Genomic DNA, 17,951 nt, shown 5'->3' with positions numbered 1-17,951 from the left:
CGTATATGGAACCTTTCAAATGGTGGCTGACGCTTTGTGAAATTCGACCTTTTTGGACTCAGTTGGGATGTCGCAGCTCTGGTGGCCGCTACCAGCTCAGCCCGGTGGCAGTCTGGTCCTGCCCGCAGATCTGAGCTCTGGGCCTTGCTGATGAGCTTCCGAGTCTTTGCGGAGGCCTTTCTGTTTGATTGGTGTATAGTTAAATCCTTTATTCTACATCTGATGACATATTTGTGCATTTTTTAGTTACCTTGCAGTGAGCATGTGCGCGCAGCTCGGGGGGGCCTCGGAGAAGGCGGACAATGGGCTGGAAACCCTGGAGGCAACACACAGCAGTGGCTTCTGCACAGAAGCTACGTGCTACGGCTTTAACACGATACGAAGGCGGTGCTGACCTGGTGACGTACTAAATAATAGGGTCTTAATAGTGTGTAGATTTTCATGTTCTCTGTGACATTGTGATACTTGGTGTGGATAATATAGTCACTTTTCTGAGAGACGTGCGCTTCCCTCCTTTCTCATGGGTACAGGCACGACGGGCCAGCTGTTAATGAGCTGTTGTGGTTGGAGAAGGAAACGTATTTTGGTGTTCTTTTCAAAAACAGGCAACTCATAGTAACTGCAAGAAAGGGCCTGTCCACAGGAAACAAAATGGAAGCGGTTGCCAAAGACACCTGTCTGAATAGCAGGTGCTGCTGCTGCTGCAAAAAAATAATTAAAAAACAGTGCAAGTAGGTTATTACCTATCGACATACATGAGGGACTTCCGCACGAAGGAAGAGAGACATGGTAACGTTGGCAGAACAGTCTGGGAAAAATGATTGTGACTGTTGTATATTAATAGTGCCTAAATGAAGATCCATCAGCTCCAGAAAATATTGTGAGGTGACATATGAATACGTGGAAAATGATACACCCCTCTGGGAAAGCTGTCGGGAACTGGAGCGGAAGCTGAATCCCTGGTATTCCTAAGAACCGAGCTCAGAAGGAACGCGGACGTACATGACCGTCGACGCCAGCTGTGCGTTAAGCCTGGACCGTGGCTTTAAACTATTCGGCCTCCTGAGTTTAAACTCCATAATCAGGTGCCGCTTTCTTACGCCAGCCAAATGAGGCAGATGCTGCAGCTCGTCTGGATGTGTTGTACCTGGCCAAAGGCTTTGTTGGGTCCAGCCGCCCTCCTTCTTGGGTCATTTGAAAACTCCCTCTGAAATTCCTGCTATTCTCTGCTGTTACCACCGGTATTTCCCTTTGGACGCCTTACCCGATGCTCAGCTTCCACTTCAAGTTCTCAGGCTATAAAGAAATGCGAAGTCGCTTGTGGAATAATTACTAAAATGATCGAAAATACAGCATGGTTCGCACATTAAGGAGAGGTAGAAAATCAAAAGGTTTCTAGGGTAGAATACAGCCGCAGCTGGTATGCGAAGAATCCACTACATCTGCGATTCCCGGTACAATATTGGTTGCAAAGCAACACGGGGAGTGGAGCGGGGTGGAGATTCCACGGCTAAGCCCCGTGATAATACAGCAGATGTGGGAACGAGATGGCCCTATGGAACTGATAAGCTGCATACTTACTACCCTGAGCCAACCGTTTGTCAAATTTTGATGAAATGCTGTCCTTTGTGCGAACTTTGCTCATTATAATGTCATTATAATGACATTATGACATTATTATTATAATGACAATATACCTAAACACGCCTCCATCCCAAAGGCTACCCGCCTCCAAGGTGCGACCGCTCCTCCTTGAGTCTGCGCCCGGAATTTTTCGTAAACTATACCTTTACATGTGAGGTGAGAGAATTTTACACCAATCATAATAAAGGTATTTATAACTGGAGTCACTCAAACTCCACCTTGAAGGTAAAAAATAGTATAAAAATAGCCCAAGAAAGGGGGAACATCAGGGAAGACACCATCGTGAACAAGTCAAGGAGGACTCCATCAACGACTGCCTTTGACTTCTGGGATCTGAGCCTCTCTTCCCCCCCATAGGGTCGCCTTTGGGTAAGACTTAGACTATACCGCGTGCTTCCTCGGGAAACTTAGAAATCTCTCTAGAGAGCCTCTTTCCTACATTTATAGCCAGGCTGTATTGTTTATAACTTTGTTGCGCGTTTTGTATAATTACCAATACTTTTATTTGCACGTGCATTGCAGACAGTGTATTTATCACCGGCAATCCCGTAAGAACCTATATATCTGTTGCTTAAACAAACCGCACTGTTTAAGTAGCTAGTCCTTTGGGTTTCTCATTGCACGCGACCAAAGCGTGGCCGCGCTAGTTCATGAGCACCACTCGACTGAAGGTGCAGTCTGCTATTAGCGTATCCGGAATCATAAGTTTTTTATTATATTTATTTATATTAAAAGCGCCCGGGCTGATAGCGGTGAATTGGGCATCACTCAGAATTTAAAGCTAGCTGCACCCAGCCTCCCACCTCCCTGAGGAGTGTTAGAACACAAGGGGGGTTATTTTCTGCCAAAACTACTTTGCCTCTTAAAGCAACAGCCGCTGTAGAGTTTTAAATTATTCTACGTTGTCAGGTGGCTGGAGAAAAAAAATACCTGGGTCTGGTAATACAAAAGATAATGAGACCTCCTTTTCTGGTTTGCTTTAAAAGCCAACAACAAACGAACAAAGGAAACCCAAACAAAAACAGCCTCCCCCCAACTCCAAAGAAAAATACACCCCCCCCCCTCAAACACAGCTATCAACACTTGTAGCAATTTTTAAACAAACGAATGCCACATAAGCCCCAAGTTTGCGTGTCCCCCCCCCCCCGCAATTCTGTGCACAATTTTTGTTACCTTTGATAGCGTTTGTTAGTTGTCATGCTTCCTTGCAGTCTCCCCCCGCGTTGCGTACTGCAGAATACGGGCCTTTGAAGTCTGCCTTTGATTCGGTAGCTGAAGCACCTGAAGTTGCGGAGGTTGTAACAAAACTGCTAACAGCGTTTATCTGACACTCACTCTGGGGCTTAATTTCACCTCTCCAGGGTTTGTTTGCAGTGTGCCTTCGCTGTTTGCACACACTGGACCTGAGCCTGTACTGCTCATTTGGAGAGGAGCTCCTCGTGCTCAGAGAGACTCGTGAGGTCCGAGCCCAGACCTGTGACGTGTCACACCCGCGTTGGGATCCTGCTGTTGGGTACCCTGTCCAAAGGCAATGTGCTTCAATATGCTTTAAAGCATGGTGGGCGTTTGGGGAGAAAAGAGGGGAGAATCTGTTTTTTAATGCCTCCGCAAAATGGCGTAAAGATTAAATTATCAAAAAGTTGTGAATTAGGCGATGATGCTAAAGCATCGGTAGCAGCTGCTGTGGATGGCGGAGGGCTATAGCAAGCCTACGGTGCCGTCCACCTGCAAGAGCAGAAGCCTTTCCAGAGCAGGAGGACTCGGTTGCAATGGAGGCGAGCGAGAAGCATCACCCCTTCAGCCCGCTTTGGGGACCGTGGGGGGAACCCACAGGGTCACAGGAAAATAAATGGGTAAGAACGAAGTTCCCAAGCAGCAAATGCTCCGTGCTAGGGTGGTGGGGCATCTTGGGTAAGAATTACAAGCATTTCAGAAAAAAAAGCCCGTGCCTCTTAGTTTGGTAGTTGTGTGATTTTGGCACTGCTGTGAGCTTTTAGTATTTCTTCTCCGTGAAAGGCAGCGTTTTGTTAGAGGTAGCTGAGCATGCTGTGGAAGAGCCGGTACCAGGAGAGGCAGTGTCACAGAGGTGTCTAGTCCTGGGACCTAGAGAGGTCGGTCTGGCAGGTGCCTGGGCTGGTTGGCCCTGTCCCTTGGCACCTTCTCGCTTGGAATCGCGTCTCTGAGGTGGTGCCGCCCTGCCCGGCCTCGCTGTGCTCCTGCTGCCTGATGCCCGAATGTGGTTCCGTGGCAGAAATGGTTTTAACCCGTAGTTTGGGGGTCTCACAGCACTCTTGCCACCCCCTGTGACAGGCTCTGCCCCCCGCCCCCCCACTCTGAAGGAAGCTCTGCGCTGCGCAGGGGAGCGTGAGGAACACCGGCCATGCGAGGGGTCACTGCACAGGTGGTGGCAGATCAGACCCCAAAGGAAAGCAAGGGGCAGTAAATCAGAAAGATTCCAATAAACCACGTTAAACTAACTTGGAGGGGGCTGCCATATGAAAAATTTCTGTCATATGGCAGGAGATAAATTTTTAGAGACACCTGAGATTGCCAGACCAAAAGGAGATAGTTGCTCAGTTTTGAGGAATACATCGGTGGGCACTCACGCTTGTTGGGTTGGGTTTGGCGTGGGTTTTTTTCTCTTCATGTCCCTTCTCTGAGCTTATGTGCTCTGTGTGAACAGAAAAGAGTAATTTCTGATGTAGTGGGAGTGGGGGAGCACACAGACCAAGAAGTTGCATGTTCTTCATGTTCTTCAGGCAGCAGAGTGCGCAAAAGCCTCCTGTCACCAACCGATCCAGCTGCAGACATCATTTTTTGTTCCAAACCAACACGTATTGTTTGTTGTAGCCTTTACTTGGGCATTAAATTAGGTAAGGTTTACTCTTCTGCAGAGACGTGAAGCAGAACATGGGAGTTTTCTCATTGCCAGAGAAAAGAAGCTGCAGAGAAAAGTAGCGCATCTTCTGATAACTGCAGTTTGACAGATCTGTTACTGATGGCATTATCCGAGGAGGGGAGAGGAAGGACGCTTCTTCAGTGGTGGCAGTACCGAGTGCCACTGTTTTGTATTTTATTAAGTATGGGTTTAATCTCTGACAGAGAAAAGCGGCCTGTTCATTTGATTTGTTTTGATTGGCAGTGAATTCCAATCTTGTAAAAATTTAGATTAATGGATTCTTTTATCTGTACTTTACTTGTGGAGAAAAAGAGTACTGAGGATTTCTGCTAGAGATATGCTGACTTGCCCAAAAGGAAAGGGAGTAATTTACAGACAGGCACAACCAAGGATCTCAGTCTTTACATTGCAGTGCATTTGCTTCAACTTAAAGATATCCTTTGAAATATTACATCAGCTTACGTTGCATTGACAGTGACGAATTCCTAAGGCAATAGAAGATGTACTGTTTTAAGTCAACTTTTGAAACCGGGGCACAGTGAGCGTAACCATAAATGTTGGGGTTTGCACAGTTATTTTTGTTGCCAGATTTCTCGCTGTCCTTAAAAGACGAGCTCAGGCAGCGCAGGGTCAGATCCCAGCCCCATGTCCTCCTGGAGGCACTTCCATGGGCTCGGGCCTGACGTGGCTTCAAAGCGTCTTACTGGGGGTGTTGCCTGTTGACATGATTGGGGGCTGCGGACATCGATTTTAATCAAGACTTCAGTATTACTCAAAATGTTCTAAAAAAGTAATTTCCTAGTTATGTTTCTAAATAGCATGTTGAATGCTCCTAGAGATTAAAATTATGTCAGGGTAGGAATCCAGGATAAAACTACTGTAGGTAAATGAGTCTCCAGTGCAGGGCAAGTAGAAGTTAGGGCATCTCTCGGTGTATCGGCTGGATGCACTTATCTGTCAAAAACTAGCTGTATTCCTAGCTGTATTAACTACTGGATGCTTAATGACTTGCTAACAGAAGAATGAACTCTTTTTTATTACTTTGATTTTTCCCTTAGTTCTCCATGGTATGTCTCACTTTCACTGGCTCAGGTACAGCGATTGTTGAAAACCACCTTTGATAATACTGTGCAAATTGAAACGTGGGAGTTCACACATTCCTTTTGGTTTTCTAAATTTCATTACTCTATTGCTTGCTTTCCAGTGGCTGTTGAGGAATTGATATTTTACCAATTTTTGAGAACTTACGCTTTTACAAATCAAAGTAAAATAAGCTATATACTTGGCATATGCCATGTGACTTTTGGCAGTATGACTAAATATGACTTCTTGGGCATGACTGTCTAAATAGATTAGAATAGTTGAGAGTAGGACAGTCTGACGGACAGATATCCCTCAGTTTCCTTTGATGAAGCCTTTTCTGCGTCTGATGCCGAATGTCTTTCTAATGTGCGCTATCTAAAGGGTGGGTTGAAGAAGGATGGAGCCAGGCTCTTTTCATTGGTTCCAAGTGACAGGACGAGGGGCAATGGGCACAAGTTAGAACACAGGAAGTTCCGTTCAAATACACGGAAACAGTTCTTTACGGTTCGGGTGACAGAGCACTGGAACAGGCTGCCCAGGGAGGTTGTGGAGTCCCCTTCCCTGGAGATTTTCAAGACCCGCCTGGATGCAGTCCTGAGAAATGTGCTCTAGGCAATCCTGCTTTAGCAGGAGAGTTGGACTAGATGATCTCTAGAGGTCCCTTCCAACTCTGATAATTCTGTGATTCTGTGATTCTGTGATACTGGAGCTGTGCAAGAGAGCGGTGGCAGAAAGCCAACGTGCCTAGATACAGTCACCATAAAGTTGTTTTGAGAAGGGGGAAACGTTGTGGGCCACATTTTGCTTTTCCTATCCGTGTGTGTAATTGAAGAGACCAGAGGGGTGGCTGGCATTCCCCTCAGCAAACGTCTGTATACCTTAGGTGGTTTTTCGGTAGCACTCCTGTAGGATAACAGCAGATCTGAGATCTGAGACAGAGCCCTTTTGGTCTGCAGAGGAGTCACACAAGTTATTTCTCTTTGGTTTTCCGTTTCACACATTACCTCCTTGTTTGATTGTCACGTGGAGGAAACCAGTGGTTGAGTTTTGCCTGACCGGTGTGAAAATGACCAAGTTTTGCCTAGCTTCAGTCCAAGACTGTAAAGCCCATCAGGCTCAATCGACGCTTGACTCTGCCCGCTTGAGAAGGTCATGAATTTTTGTCAGAACTGATCTGTCATTTTTGCATCATGTTACAAAAATCCTGAATGCTCATAATACTCGAGTATCACTTTTACTTCTGGTTCAGTTTATGTAAAATAGCTTGTGGTAGTCTCCCAAATTGTCACAGTATTCTCAGTGGATTATTTTGAATACATGAGCTTTTCAGTTTTCATCTAGTGTTGTAATTAGGATGTCATGTGGGTGTTTCAGAGCACTTGTATTTCCACGCGTGCTTCTGATATAAGATGATTTTCGTTGTTAAAACATTTCAAAATCCAAATGCTACTGATCCTTTTAGTTCAGTATCGGTCTTTGTAGTATAAAGGAGAAAAAAAGAGTTAAGCTAATCGATGGAAATTTTGTTTTCTTGATTATAGATTCCTCCTTAGAAGATTTTGTTTGCTCAAGAGCCATGTGCAGATGCTGTGAACTTTAATGGTGCTGCTGACTAGTTCCCCTACCTCCTTGCTACTTGCCAAACCACAGTGCGAACATAACAAAGGGCTTATGCTTCCTTGTCTGAAAGCTCTTCTGTAGGTTCCAGAGGTGGTTGAGGCCCACAACACTGTACCACAAAGTAAAAAATGAAATTCTCAGTCCTTTCTTTGTGATTTTTTTTTTTAATATTGATTAGCCATATAACTTAAATTCAAAGTGCAGAAAATACAGTTTGTCATTATATGCGCTTATGATGTAAATGATAAGAGATTGGAAATGATACAAAATACTTTCTTTTATATAATACGTCTTATCTGTTTGGTGGTAGATAGCCAGTTGTAAAATACTGTTGTTTCAACTTCTAGCTTTTACTGTAGTTTTTAAGATTAAAAAAAAAAAAAAGCAGCTTAAAAATTAGGAAAAGATACAGAAAAGAAAAACTGGAATTAAATAAGTGGATGTAAAAAACCACACAAGCATCACATAGCGCCAGAAAAAGGGACGGTTAAGAATTCATGGGCTTGTGTATAAAATTAGATTCTGGGTCAGTGCAAGTCAAGAGAATTTAGTCTCAATAAAATCATAGATGCAACCGAAATGACAAGACTTGGAGTAAATGGTTTGTAACTCGTGTCATCGCATTTTGTTGCCTAGGTGTAAAGGCCAGAGAGGGCTGTGCTGTGTACCAACAGAGAGAGAACAAAAGCCACGCTTTTAGGTGTAGAACACCTCCAAGAAAGTACTGCCCGCAAAATAATGAAGAAAGTTAATTTCTATGAGAGAAGGTCATTCAGATGAACTCCACCTTTGCTTTACCAGCAGAGTTTTTCTTCATGCAATAAAGTAATGTCTGTAAACTAAAATGAATGGAGTAATATGCAGAAAGGGATATCCTTTTACAAAGGACTTTGAATGACTTCCAGATGCCGCTGCCAATGCAAGTCACAATCAAAATGACCCTATAGTTAACGGTAGTAAATTTTCACAGAAAGGTGCCCTGAAGCAAACGAGTATTTCAGCCAATGTGTCTGATGTTTTGATCTTTCTGTATCAAGTGCTCCGCTTTTGGCACGTGCATTCATCTCCAAGGGGCTGCACTCCTTTACTGCAAATATCAAAAGAATTGAAGAAGTAGGAGAAGCAGCGCGGTGCGGTGTGGCTGCTGAGCCCAGCTGGCCGTGGCTCGGAAGGCACGGGGAAGGTGAGGGTGACCCCTCCTGTGTAAGATCTGGATCGTGGGCTTGTGGGGTTAGCTTCACCCGTACCCGGTCCAGGTGCAACACTGCAAGTACTTTTATCCTAAGAAGCATTTCTTTTTTCTATATAGGCTTCAGCAGAAAGATACGTGAATGCCAAATTTGGAATTAATATGGTTTATTGCTATAGGGGAGCATTGTGCTGCAGCACTCGTACGTAGGACGGATGAGGCAGGGTTTGCATCTTCTCTAACAAGTGAATTGCTGCTTTGTACGGCTGCGCTTGTCCCATCCAAGAAAAGGTTTCCAGGAGCACAGAAGCACTGCCTCTGCTGGGGGAAGAGTTGAGAAAAGTGAAAGTCACTTGGGCTAAACTTTCCTCAGTGCTGACACAGATTTTTTGAAAACTGGTTTGGGCTTTTCCACACTTAATAAGAGAGCACAGGGAAGGTCACACTCGGTTGTGGAAGCCTGGTGGACTGTCCGCTGGGCTCCCAGCTTGGCTGTTTTGTTCTGTGTCATTTCATTAAGGATCATTGCACCTGCTGCTAATTGCGATGTGGGTTATTAATAATGGAGGAGTTTGCAAAATCTAATTTATTTCTCATGTTTCTGTGCATTCAAACAATGGCTATGGATTAATCAGATTGCTGGAATCAATTTGTGAGCTATTTATTCTCTTCATTTATTAACTGTTTAAAAAATCTTCTTTTCTGTTTAAATCTCCGTTCATTGTCTATTGATCCATGTGTGGTTAAAAATAACAAAACCGAGTTGTTCGAAGGCAGATTCCAGTTGAGTTTACCTTCGGGGTCTCGCTTCTTTTTATTTACAAATGTGGTAAGCGTTGTGCAGGTGTAGAAGAAGACACAGTTTGTGCCCTCGAGAAACAGGAGGCGCAAAACCATGCCAGCGCTTGAGTTTGAGACGTGAAGTACAAGAAAAATAAAGTCGGTGATTGGTACCTACCTAGCTTGCTACTTCCACATGTGTTTGATTGTTGGATTAAAGATAAAAGTGTGTAGTTTTGCGTGGTACTTGCGAACAAGGATTTTTAGGAGCGATTAGGGTTGCTGGAAGGGTTCTCCAGCACGCTGCAGCGTCGGCCCGCGAGACCTGGCAGGGCAGCGTGCTCCGTTTAAAACAACTTTCAAATCCCGCTCAGACAGGGTTGCTTTGTACCTACTACTGCTGCTAGTAACAGCTAAGGATAATTGAATGTCAGTAAAGGAAGATGGTTTTCTCTCTCTCTCTCTCTCTATATATATATAGATATATCCCCCCCGCCCTGGTTTTGTTTATGTTCTGCATTTGACAGCAGTTTGTGGGTTCTCAGTTGCGGTGTTTTCCCGGTGCCGTCAGTCAGGCTGTTTCCCTGTTGTTTATGTGGGTATTTCACACCGCATCAAGAGAAGAAATGTTTGAAAACGGGGAAATGCACTTTTCATTCCGCAAAAGAACCCTGCGCACAAGCCCGGGAGAAGTGAAGTCCGGGGCAGGTGTGGTAACTGTTGCTGCATTTGATTTATTAAAAATGCATTTTTAATTCACTAAAAAGCAAGGAAGCAAACTGCGGGTTGACAGTGTCAGTTCTGTAAGCCTGCGGAAAGACCTCTGCCTGCTAATGCTATATGGTCTCTGCTAACCACTAAATACCGTTTCAATCTCTTTCAGGACCAGAGTCATGCCCAGGTTTCCCAGTATCGCCAGGATCACTCCCTGATTATGAGATCCATTGTCCACATGACTGATGCTGCTCATTCGGGAATTATGCCTCCTTCTCAGCTAACCACCATTAACCAGTCTCAGCTAAGCGCGCAGCTGGGGCTAAACTTAGGAGGCACTAATTTGCCGCACACTTCGCCCTCCCCTCCTGCAAGCAAATCAGCCACCCCTTCCCCATCCAGCTCTATAAATGAAGAAGACGCAGACGAATCAAACCGAGTAAGTTATTCGGTGCACTGCAGTGAGGAAGCTTGACGTGGCGATGTGCTGCATTTTCATGAACGTGGCCGTGTCGTCTCAGCTGCGATGTGGCCATATAAAATACAAATGTTACAGTATAGGGGAATACGGTTCCTTTGCTGTTTAGTTTCTTTGCTTAAGAAGTTTCCGTAATAGCTCCATAATAATAAGTGTAAGAATACACATGTATGTATTTGGTCTAATACATTCATAATTCATTTCAGATTTTATAGATCTGGCGAATCTCTTTACTCGTCAACTTTGGACAGTTTTGTCATTTGGGTATTCTCTGGAGTCATATAAAATATAGACGCGTTTAGATAGAAGTAAAATAAGCTTTCTTCTACCTGAAAGTTTAGTTAATTTACATTTTGCTTTAAATAAATCTGTTATAAAAGGAAAATTTTATCAAAAAACCAGAGCACAAATGTTATTATAGCAGTATATTTAAAAGGCCTAATTTAGACTGTTCCGTGAAAGACTCTCATTAAGTTAATGGAAAGATCATTGTACAGGATCCTCGAAATATCAAAGCAAAATGACTATCACAGAGGTATATTTAGAGCCACTTTATCGCCTTGCGGCACTAATCTGTGCATAGTTCACAGTAGAGGGGACGGGACGGGAGAAGCACACCGGGACCAGAGTTACCTGTGTTCCGGGGAGCGCTGCTCCGGGGGTCCCCCATCCCCGGGGCCGGAGGGAGGTGTCGGTGCAGGGCTGGTCCCTCGCCGTAACGCAGAGCCTCCAGCGCCGCTGCGCGGGCACCCGACTGCCCGGGGAGGGAGGTGGGTGGTGGGTGATGGACACAGAGAGTGTTCGCTGCAGGTGGATAGGAACTGCGGAGTGGCTACTGCTTTTTGCCTGAAGGGTGGGTTTTTCAGCCCCTGACCCACGTCTGAGTCTGGGGCTCAGGAAATGCCTCCAGGCTCTTGTCTTTTGAGTCTCTACTGCTGAAATCACATCTTAATGGAAGAACATAGATCGCCTATTCAAAATACACCATAGATTTAATCTTAATTAGCGTTGGGGTGTACTTTTTTAGGTCAAGCTCGGGGGGGGGGGTTGACTCTCTGAGCCGTGCTTACAATGAATAGTAATTATTCAGGCATTTAGTTCCAGTAGATCTGATGAGATTAAGCTGAGACTAAGTACTGTTGGGTAGGAGAAAGGCTTGCACAACAGGACTCTCCAAAATGTTGCCTATAGGGTAGCTTTATCCATGTATTATTAAGCCAGCCTGTTAATAATAATTTTGGACTTAATCTGATTTATTTCATGCATATATTGACTGTTCTTGTTATTACTGTTTCTCAGGCTGCTGGAGAAAAAAGAGCTGCCCCGGATTCTGGCAAGAAGCCCAAGACTCCAAAGAAGAAGAAAAAGAAAGATCCCAATGAGCCACAAAAGCCGGTGTCAGCATATGCCCTTTTCTTCAGGGATACACAGGCTGCAATTAAAGGGCAGAACCCAAATGCGACGTTTGGAGAGGTTTCAAAAATAGTGGCATCTATGTGGGACAGTCTAGGAGAAGAACAAAAACAGGTAAAAAATTGATGCAGAGTTGTCTCACAAGAAGTAACATAGTAATCCTTGCAAAAATCCTCCTACCTCTGCTCTGAGTGGACCACTCTCCTCGCCGATGTCGGCCTCTTACTGTGTAGAGCTACATTGATTTTTGAACTTGCTGAAGACCTGGCATCTAAAAAGCATTTTGTTATGAGAGCCAGCAGGTAGTGTTAAATGGCTGTATTAGTCTTTAAATTTTAAAGGGCAGTTTGTAAAAAAGCTCAGGTGATACTGTCCTAGAGTCCTGTTAAGACCATCTTTTGATGATTCCTATTTCAAAGCTCTTGTTTCCTATTAATCAGAAGTTAGAAGAGAAAAGGGGAAGGTACAGCACATTTACCATTTCCCTTTGATCTGCCTTATGAATTTGTTACAAAGCGTGTTGATTTCCAACCTTTGAAGCCAATCCTCTGTGCCTCGTTACACTGTTGTGTGTGAAATGTTATCTCCAGCTCAAACTTGGTACAGAATGATGAGTTTTGTTCTTCCTTGAGGGTTGTTATTCTTTCTATACACATGTAACTCCTACACACGGATTGAAGGGGGAGAAAAAAAAAATAAAAAAATCCTCTGAGGCTGTTTGCCTGTTGATACTCCGTGCAGCTCCCAGTAACAGCGAATGGAAGCTGCGATGGAAGAGTAGATTCCCGTATAGATTCCCTTCTGGCAAGATATGAGTGATTCTTGTTTGTGAAATACATTTGGAAACTTTTAGTCTGATCTAACAGATGATGGTGAACATGATTTAAAAGTGAGCTTTAAATTTACTGGTGATTAAAAATGCAGAGTAATTCATTTTTGCCTACCCTTCTTTAACTCAATGGGATTCTCTCCTACTGGGTTTGGGGAAAGTGCATTGTCCAAGCTCTCTGAACCGCCTTGTCTAAAGGTATTTATTTTTGAATATTCGTTTAAAAAGAAATGCCTAGGCTTATTTTTGCTATTTTATACTACTTCAGATACTTTTTAACGCCTGAAATACTCAGTGTTCTAATATCCCTGTTGCTTAGGCATTAAAACGTCATTTCCTGGGGAGGTAAAGTGTGCATAGGCAGTCTTGTCCAACAGTTGGCTGCTCTAGCAGCTTTTTTTATTCACGATAAATCAACATAAATTGTGGTGCACGTCCAGCGAGTAGACCTGAAAGCCTGTAAGCACCTGCAAGAATATTTAGATCTTTCAGGGAAGAAAAAGCACATAGAACAGCAGAGTGCTTTCAGGATTTTTGGTCTGTGGGTTTTTTGTTTCTTTGCAAGTGATTTTGAGAGCATTCTGGCAGAAATCTTCAGTAACTGAAGTTGGTGAAATTGTGGTCTCTTTTAATAGGTATATAAAAGAAAAACTGAAGCTGCCAAAAAGGAATACCTGAAGGCACTCGCAGCCTATAGAGCCAGCCTTGTTTCGAAGGTAAGCCTAATAACGCCTTCAGTGTAATGCAAGTTAGCTTTTACCAATAGGGTTTAAATATTGGGGGGGTGTTACGCAGAATAAGAGTAGACTCCTAGGATTCCTGTAATAAAGCTCTACAAGGTGGTGTGCTGCTGCTTGAACCCTGCTTAGTCTCTGCAAAAAGGAAAATTCATCTCCCTGATGGCACAGTCATGATTACCAAACAATAACTTTGTAAATGTACATCTTCCATTATCCACGGAGGCAAAATAATGCGCTTCACGACAAAAGTAAAATTCAGTCATGAAAAATATACCGACCTTTTGACACTAACGTTTGCAAGCTATTCGCAGAGCTTTGTTTTTCCTCAAGTGCTACTTCTGGAAAGACAGACTTGCTTTGCGTGGAGCTGGAGAGCAGTTATTGTGTGACAAAGCTTAAGTATTTCTTGCAGCTGAGGGGAAAAAAATGCATCGTGGCTCTGAATTTGGAGAGTACTTACAAATGGACTCGCTGGCAGTGAGCCACGGGGAGTATTTTAGTGGACCCTGAGTTAAAACTCATGAAGACAACAAAGCTGTGCTGTCTTATTTGAGAATTTACCTTTTAACCGGCAGCACTACACCGGTTGTAGACCTGTTGCGTCTAAATAATATAAAAAGAAATATGCTTATGGCCACCTAAAATATGGGTAAAAATTAATCAAGGTGATTATTTCTCTCATAATATTTTATAAGGATCAATTATGAAAATATCTTCCATCACAAGAAAGCAACAGAAAAGGCGATGTTATCTAACTCCTGAGAATATTTATTTGAATGTACATCTGCAGAGCATTAGTAAATCACACAGAAAGTTGCTGTGTGTTTTAATTAGCGATTAAAAATACAACAGTAGAAATTATACACGGGCGTTCTTGAAAGCTGGAAGACTTCTTCTGGTGTTGAGAAGCTGTGCTGTTCTGTTGACTCCAGGACTTAGATGATATTCTCAAAGCCTTTAGTATCACAACGCTAAGTTCGATGGCAGCTGGAATCCGAAATACCTTTGAGGGAATTTATTTTGTCGGTTCTAAGCTCCCTTTTCAAAAACATCAGAAATCGTATTTTCTCCCCAAATCCATGGGACCTGGACTGCCGCGTAACCTGTGGGAAGACTGCGAGTGGCAATTACGCTCCAAGTCCAGTATTCGTCTCACCTGCTCTAACTTGAGACATCCATGCTGTAGCTCTGTCGTCCGAGGGGGTTGCTGAGAGTAGGGATGGAGTAGATGTTTCTGCAGCACAATTTGACACGTTCTAAGGTGAATGTCTAAAACGTGTCAGTTAATTGTGCTGGAGAAGACCTTTTATTTTTGTTGCCTTTATAGAGGGATTCTAGGCAACTATTCTACGTGTCACGTACAATGCAGATGCGTGGAACTGCGAAAGCTGAATCCTACCTTTGGTGCTTAAATATATCTAATTTAAGCATACACGATATTTAGAAATATACCTAAAAAAACTATGCCTTCAAAGGCACCAGAATGCCTCATTTATTGCAGTAGGCCAGTAGTTCTCCCACAGGTTTGCCTCATCAGAAACCTGCAGGACCCTGAAGCGGGCAGGATTCCCTAAGCAGGGCACCCCCCGATGCAGCTGGACCCCTTCCAGTGAATTCAGCCGGGTGCTGTGACAACGAGCCCTGGGACTTTAGTCTGCTGTAGATACCTGGGACTTGATGCCTTAGATGCGAAGAACTGCAAAAACCCCAAGTTAAAACAGTTGTCTGAGAAATTTCATTGTTTGTGCGCTACTCTTCTGCCGTGATAACTGGTACCGGGGGGCTATGCCTCTGCTCAGATTTGTCTCCCAGAGAACAGGGGGTTTTGAAAACATATAGGCATAGAAAGCGTTGGGCCCTTTTTAGCTCTTTCAGCCACAAAATGTAGGTGACGTCTGTGACTTTCTGGTGTCGAACGGGGGCACGAGTTAGTTCTTTGTCCAAGTAAGAACAGGAGGTACCGCACAGAGAGGCAGATGAAGAGGTGACGTGGTGGATCGGTGATCTTTTTCAGATTGCTGGTTGATCTTTTCTGACAGGAAACAAAAGATGCAAAAGTCTCCCGGAGTAGCTGTGACTTTTATTTCCATGTAAACAGCAACAATGTTTTTTCTGTTAAAAATATGACGAATTTCTTTTCCAAACACAGGCTGCTGCAGAATCTGCTGAGGCGCAGACAATTCGTTCCGTTCAGCAAACGTTGGCATCCACAAATTTGTCTTCCTCCCTTATTCTGAATACTTCTCTTTCTCAACACGCGACAGTGTCGGCGTCTCCTCAAACTCTTCAACAGTCCCTCCCCAGAGCAATCGCTCCAAAACCTTTAACCATGAGACTGCCGATGAATCAGATTGTGGCTTCTGTTACCATTGCACCAAACATGCCAACAAACATTGCCGCTCCCTTGATAAGCTCTATGGGGACAAATATGGTGGCGACGCCACCTTCCTCTCAAGTCAGTCCCTCGATGCAAAGCCAGCAGCACCAGATACAGCAGCTCCAGCAGCAACAGATGCAGCAGATGCAACAGCAGCAGCTGCACCAGCATCAAATGCATCAGCAAATACAACAGCAAATGCAACAGCAGCATTTTCAGCACCACATGCAACAGCATTTGCAGCAGCAGCAGCAGCAGCATCTTCAGCAGCAGATTAATCAACAGCAAATGCAACAGCAACTGCAGCACATGCAGCTTCAGCAGATGCAGCAGCAGCAAATGCAGCATATGCAACACCAGTCCCAGCCTTCTCCTCAGCAGCACTCTCCGGTAGCCTCCCAGATCACTTCTCCCATCCCCGCCATGGGGAGCCCCCAGCCAGCACCCCAGCAGCACCAGTCACAAATACAATCTCAGACACAGACTCAAGTATTGTCGCAGGTCAGTATTTTCTGAAGGTAAATGATCTCGCACCATGGCTTTGTGTCGGTGGTGGTGGGGGTAGGGATAAACCATATTTGGCTGAAAACTGTAAATTGTTGCTGGTAGTTATGCAGGGATGCATAACAGATCAAGTGATCCTCTAAAGTGTCTATTAGATAGGCAATAAAGAACTACAATGTAGCTGTGTATCATCTTTTAGCCGACTATAAATCATTTTGTTTTAAAAAAAAGAAAAAAAAGCTGTGCTCTTTTTCATGTGATGCCTTTTTAATTTATTTAAGCTTTACCTACAATATGTGAATCAAATGGCCTAATAAATACCTGGACCTTATGACTGCAAAATGGCCTTTCAGAGTTATATGATACAACCCTTCTTTCTCTAAAAGTGAATAATGCACTTCAAGGCAGTAGGAACTCACGAAGCCCTTAAAGCACAGTTGTAACTACCTGTAAAATGATGATTGGATTTCATACAATCATACTTGTATGACATGAGTTAGTCGATGGCATTTTTTTGTCATGAAAAAATAGAGTAAATCACAGATTTTTGCCAAAGCTCTTCATTTTTTTCTCTCCTAAATGTCTTCAGAAAAACAAATGCAAGCAACTGAACTTAAATGTTTGACCCAACTGTTGGGGTTTGGGCAGGTTGGTCCCCCAAGCCGGGACACCCAATGAACCTTTCGCTTCATTTCTCCAAATAAACCTACCATAGTTTGTAAGGAAATATATATTGACATTTACCCTCTTACGTTAATTCCAATTGCAGAACAAATGTGAATATTATATTCTGTGTCAAAGTGATGAGTTTCAGATTTAATACACTGTATTTTTAAAAGGGAAATGCACTTAAATAAAACTGTTATTACAGAAAGCTAAGATGAAAAATGCAAGAGTTTTTAATACGCTGTAAAACCAGTAGAATATTTAAATGAAACTCCACAACCGAATAATCAATGTAAATATTTTCTTTAAAAGTTGTAAGTTTTCATATCATGTGTTGTAAAGTTTTCATAAATGAGGCTTTAATGTAAACACTGGTAACATGAATTATTAATTGCTACATTGCTTATTGTGTTTTTATGCTGTTTTATACTTTTTTATGAGTTATGATAGCAGCAATTAAGTTGTTTGTATTTTGCTTATCTAAAATAAATGCTTTTATCTTGCTATAGAATAAACACATTTCAGTAAAACCGATGGGCATAAGTCTTTGATAGAAAAACCGGAAACGTTTCCGTATGAAAACGCTTTCTTGGGAAATTTATTGAACTTTTTGGATTTTGGTTTTTATCACACACACTGGGTAGATAGGTACCGATGGGAACCGAGCGTGTGATCAGCTCTTGTACCCGTAAAGATGCGCTGCTGAAGAGCCGCGTACAACTTCTCTGAGGCTTCTACGCCTTCCTTCAGGGAGAGAGAGCAGGTGGTGGAGGTACCGAGCGGTGGTGGGACCCCGCGTTACATTGATCCGCAGGAAGGGGACAGCGAACCTGTCTCTCAGCAGCAGCGTTCAGAGATGCAAATAAGCCCAAACGGTGGTTTTCTTTGTATCTTGGAGTTTCAGATGGATACGCCGCTTTGGCCATGGGCTTCCTGTCCACAAGCCCCCGAGGCTGCCGCGGGCTGATCCCGAGTTGTCCGACTTTTATTTTATCGTAAAAGTAGGACGTGATAG

The 17,951-nt window shown here is 43.6% G+C and overlaps 1 protein-coding gene across 1 annotated transcript in view; it reads left to right on the top strand.

Moving 5' to 3' along the window:
• TOX3 (TOX high mobility group box family member 3) overlaps positions 1-16,282 on the top strand; it is a gene marked incomplete at both ends in the record, with an annotated part of 79,141 nt that extends 62,859 nt beyond the window's left edge. The window contains 4 exons of the mRNA XM_082489491.1: positions 10,099-10,368; positions 11,707-11,934; positions 13,285-13,365; positions 15,539-16,282. Coding sequence (XP_082345617.1) covers positions 10,099-10,368; positions 11,707-11,934; positions 13,285-13,365; positions 15,539-16,282 — 1,323 coding nt within the window. The remainder of the gene's footprint in view (positions 1-10,098; positions 10,369-11,706; positions 11,935-13,284; positions 13,366-15,538) is intronic.
• Between the last annotated feature and the right edge of the window lie 1,669 nt (positions 16,283-17,951).

The sequence above is a fragment of the Vanellus vanellus genome (genome assembly GCF_965231255.1).
Source record: "Vanellus vanellus genome assembly, chromosome: 12".
NCBI classification, from domain to species: domain Eukaryota; kingdom Metazoa; phylum Chordata; class Aves; order Charadriiformes; family Charadriidae; genus Vanellus; species Vanellus vanellus.
This window is presented reverse-complemented; position numbering and strand designations above follow the sequence as displayed.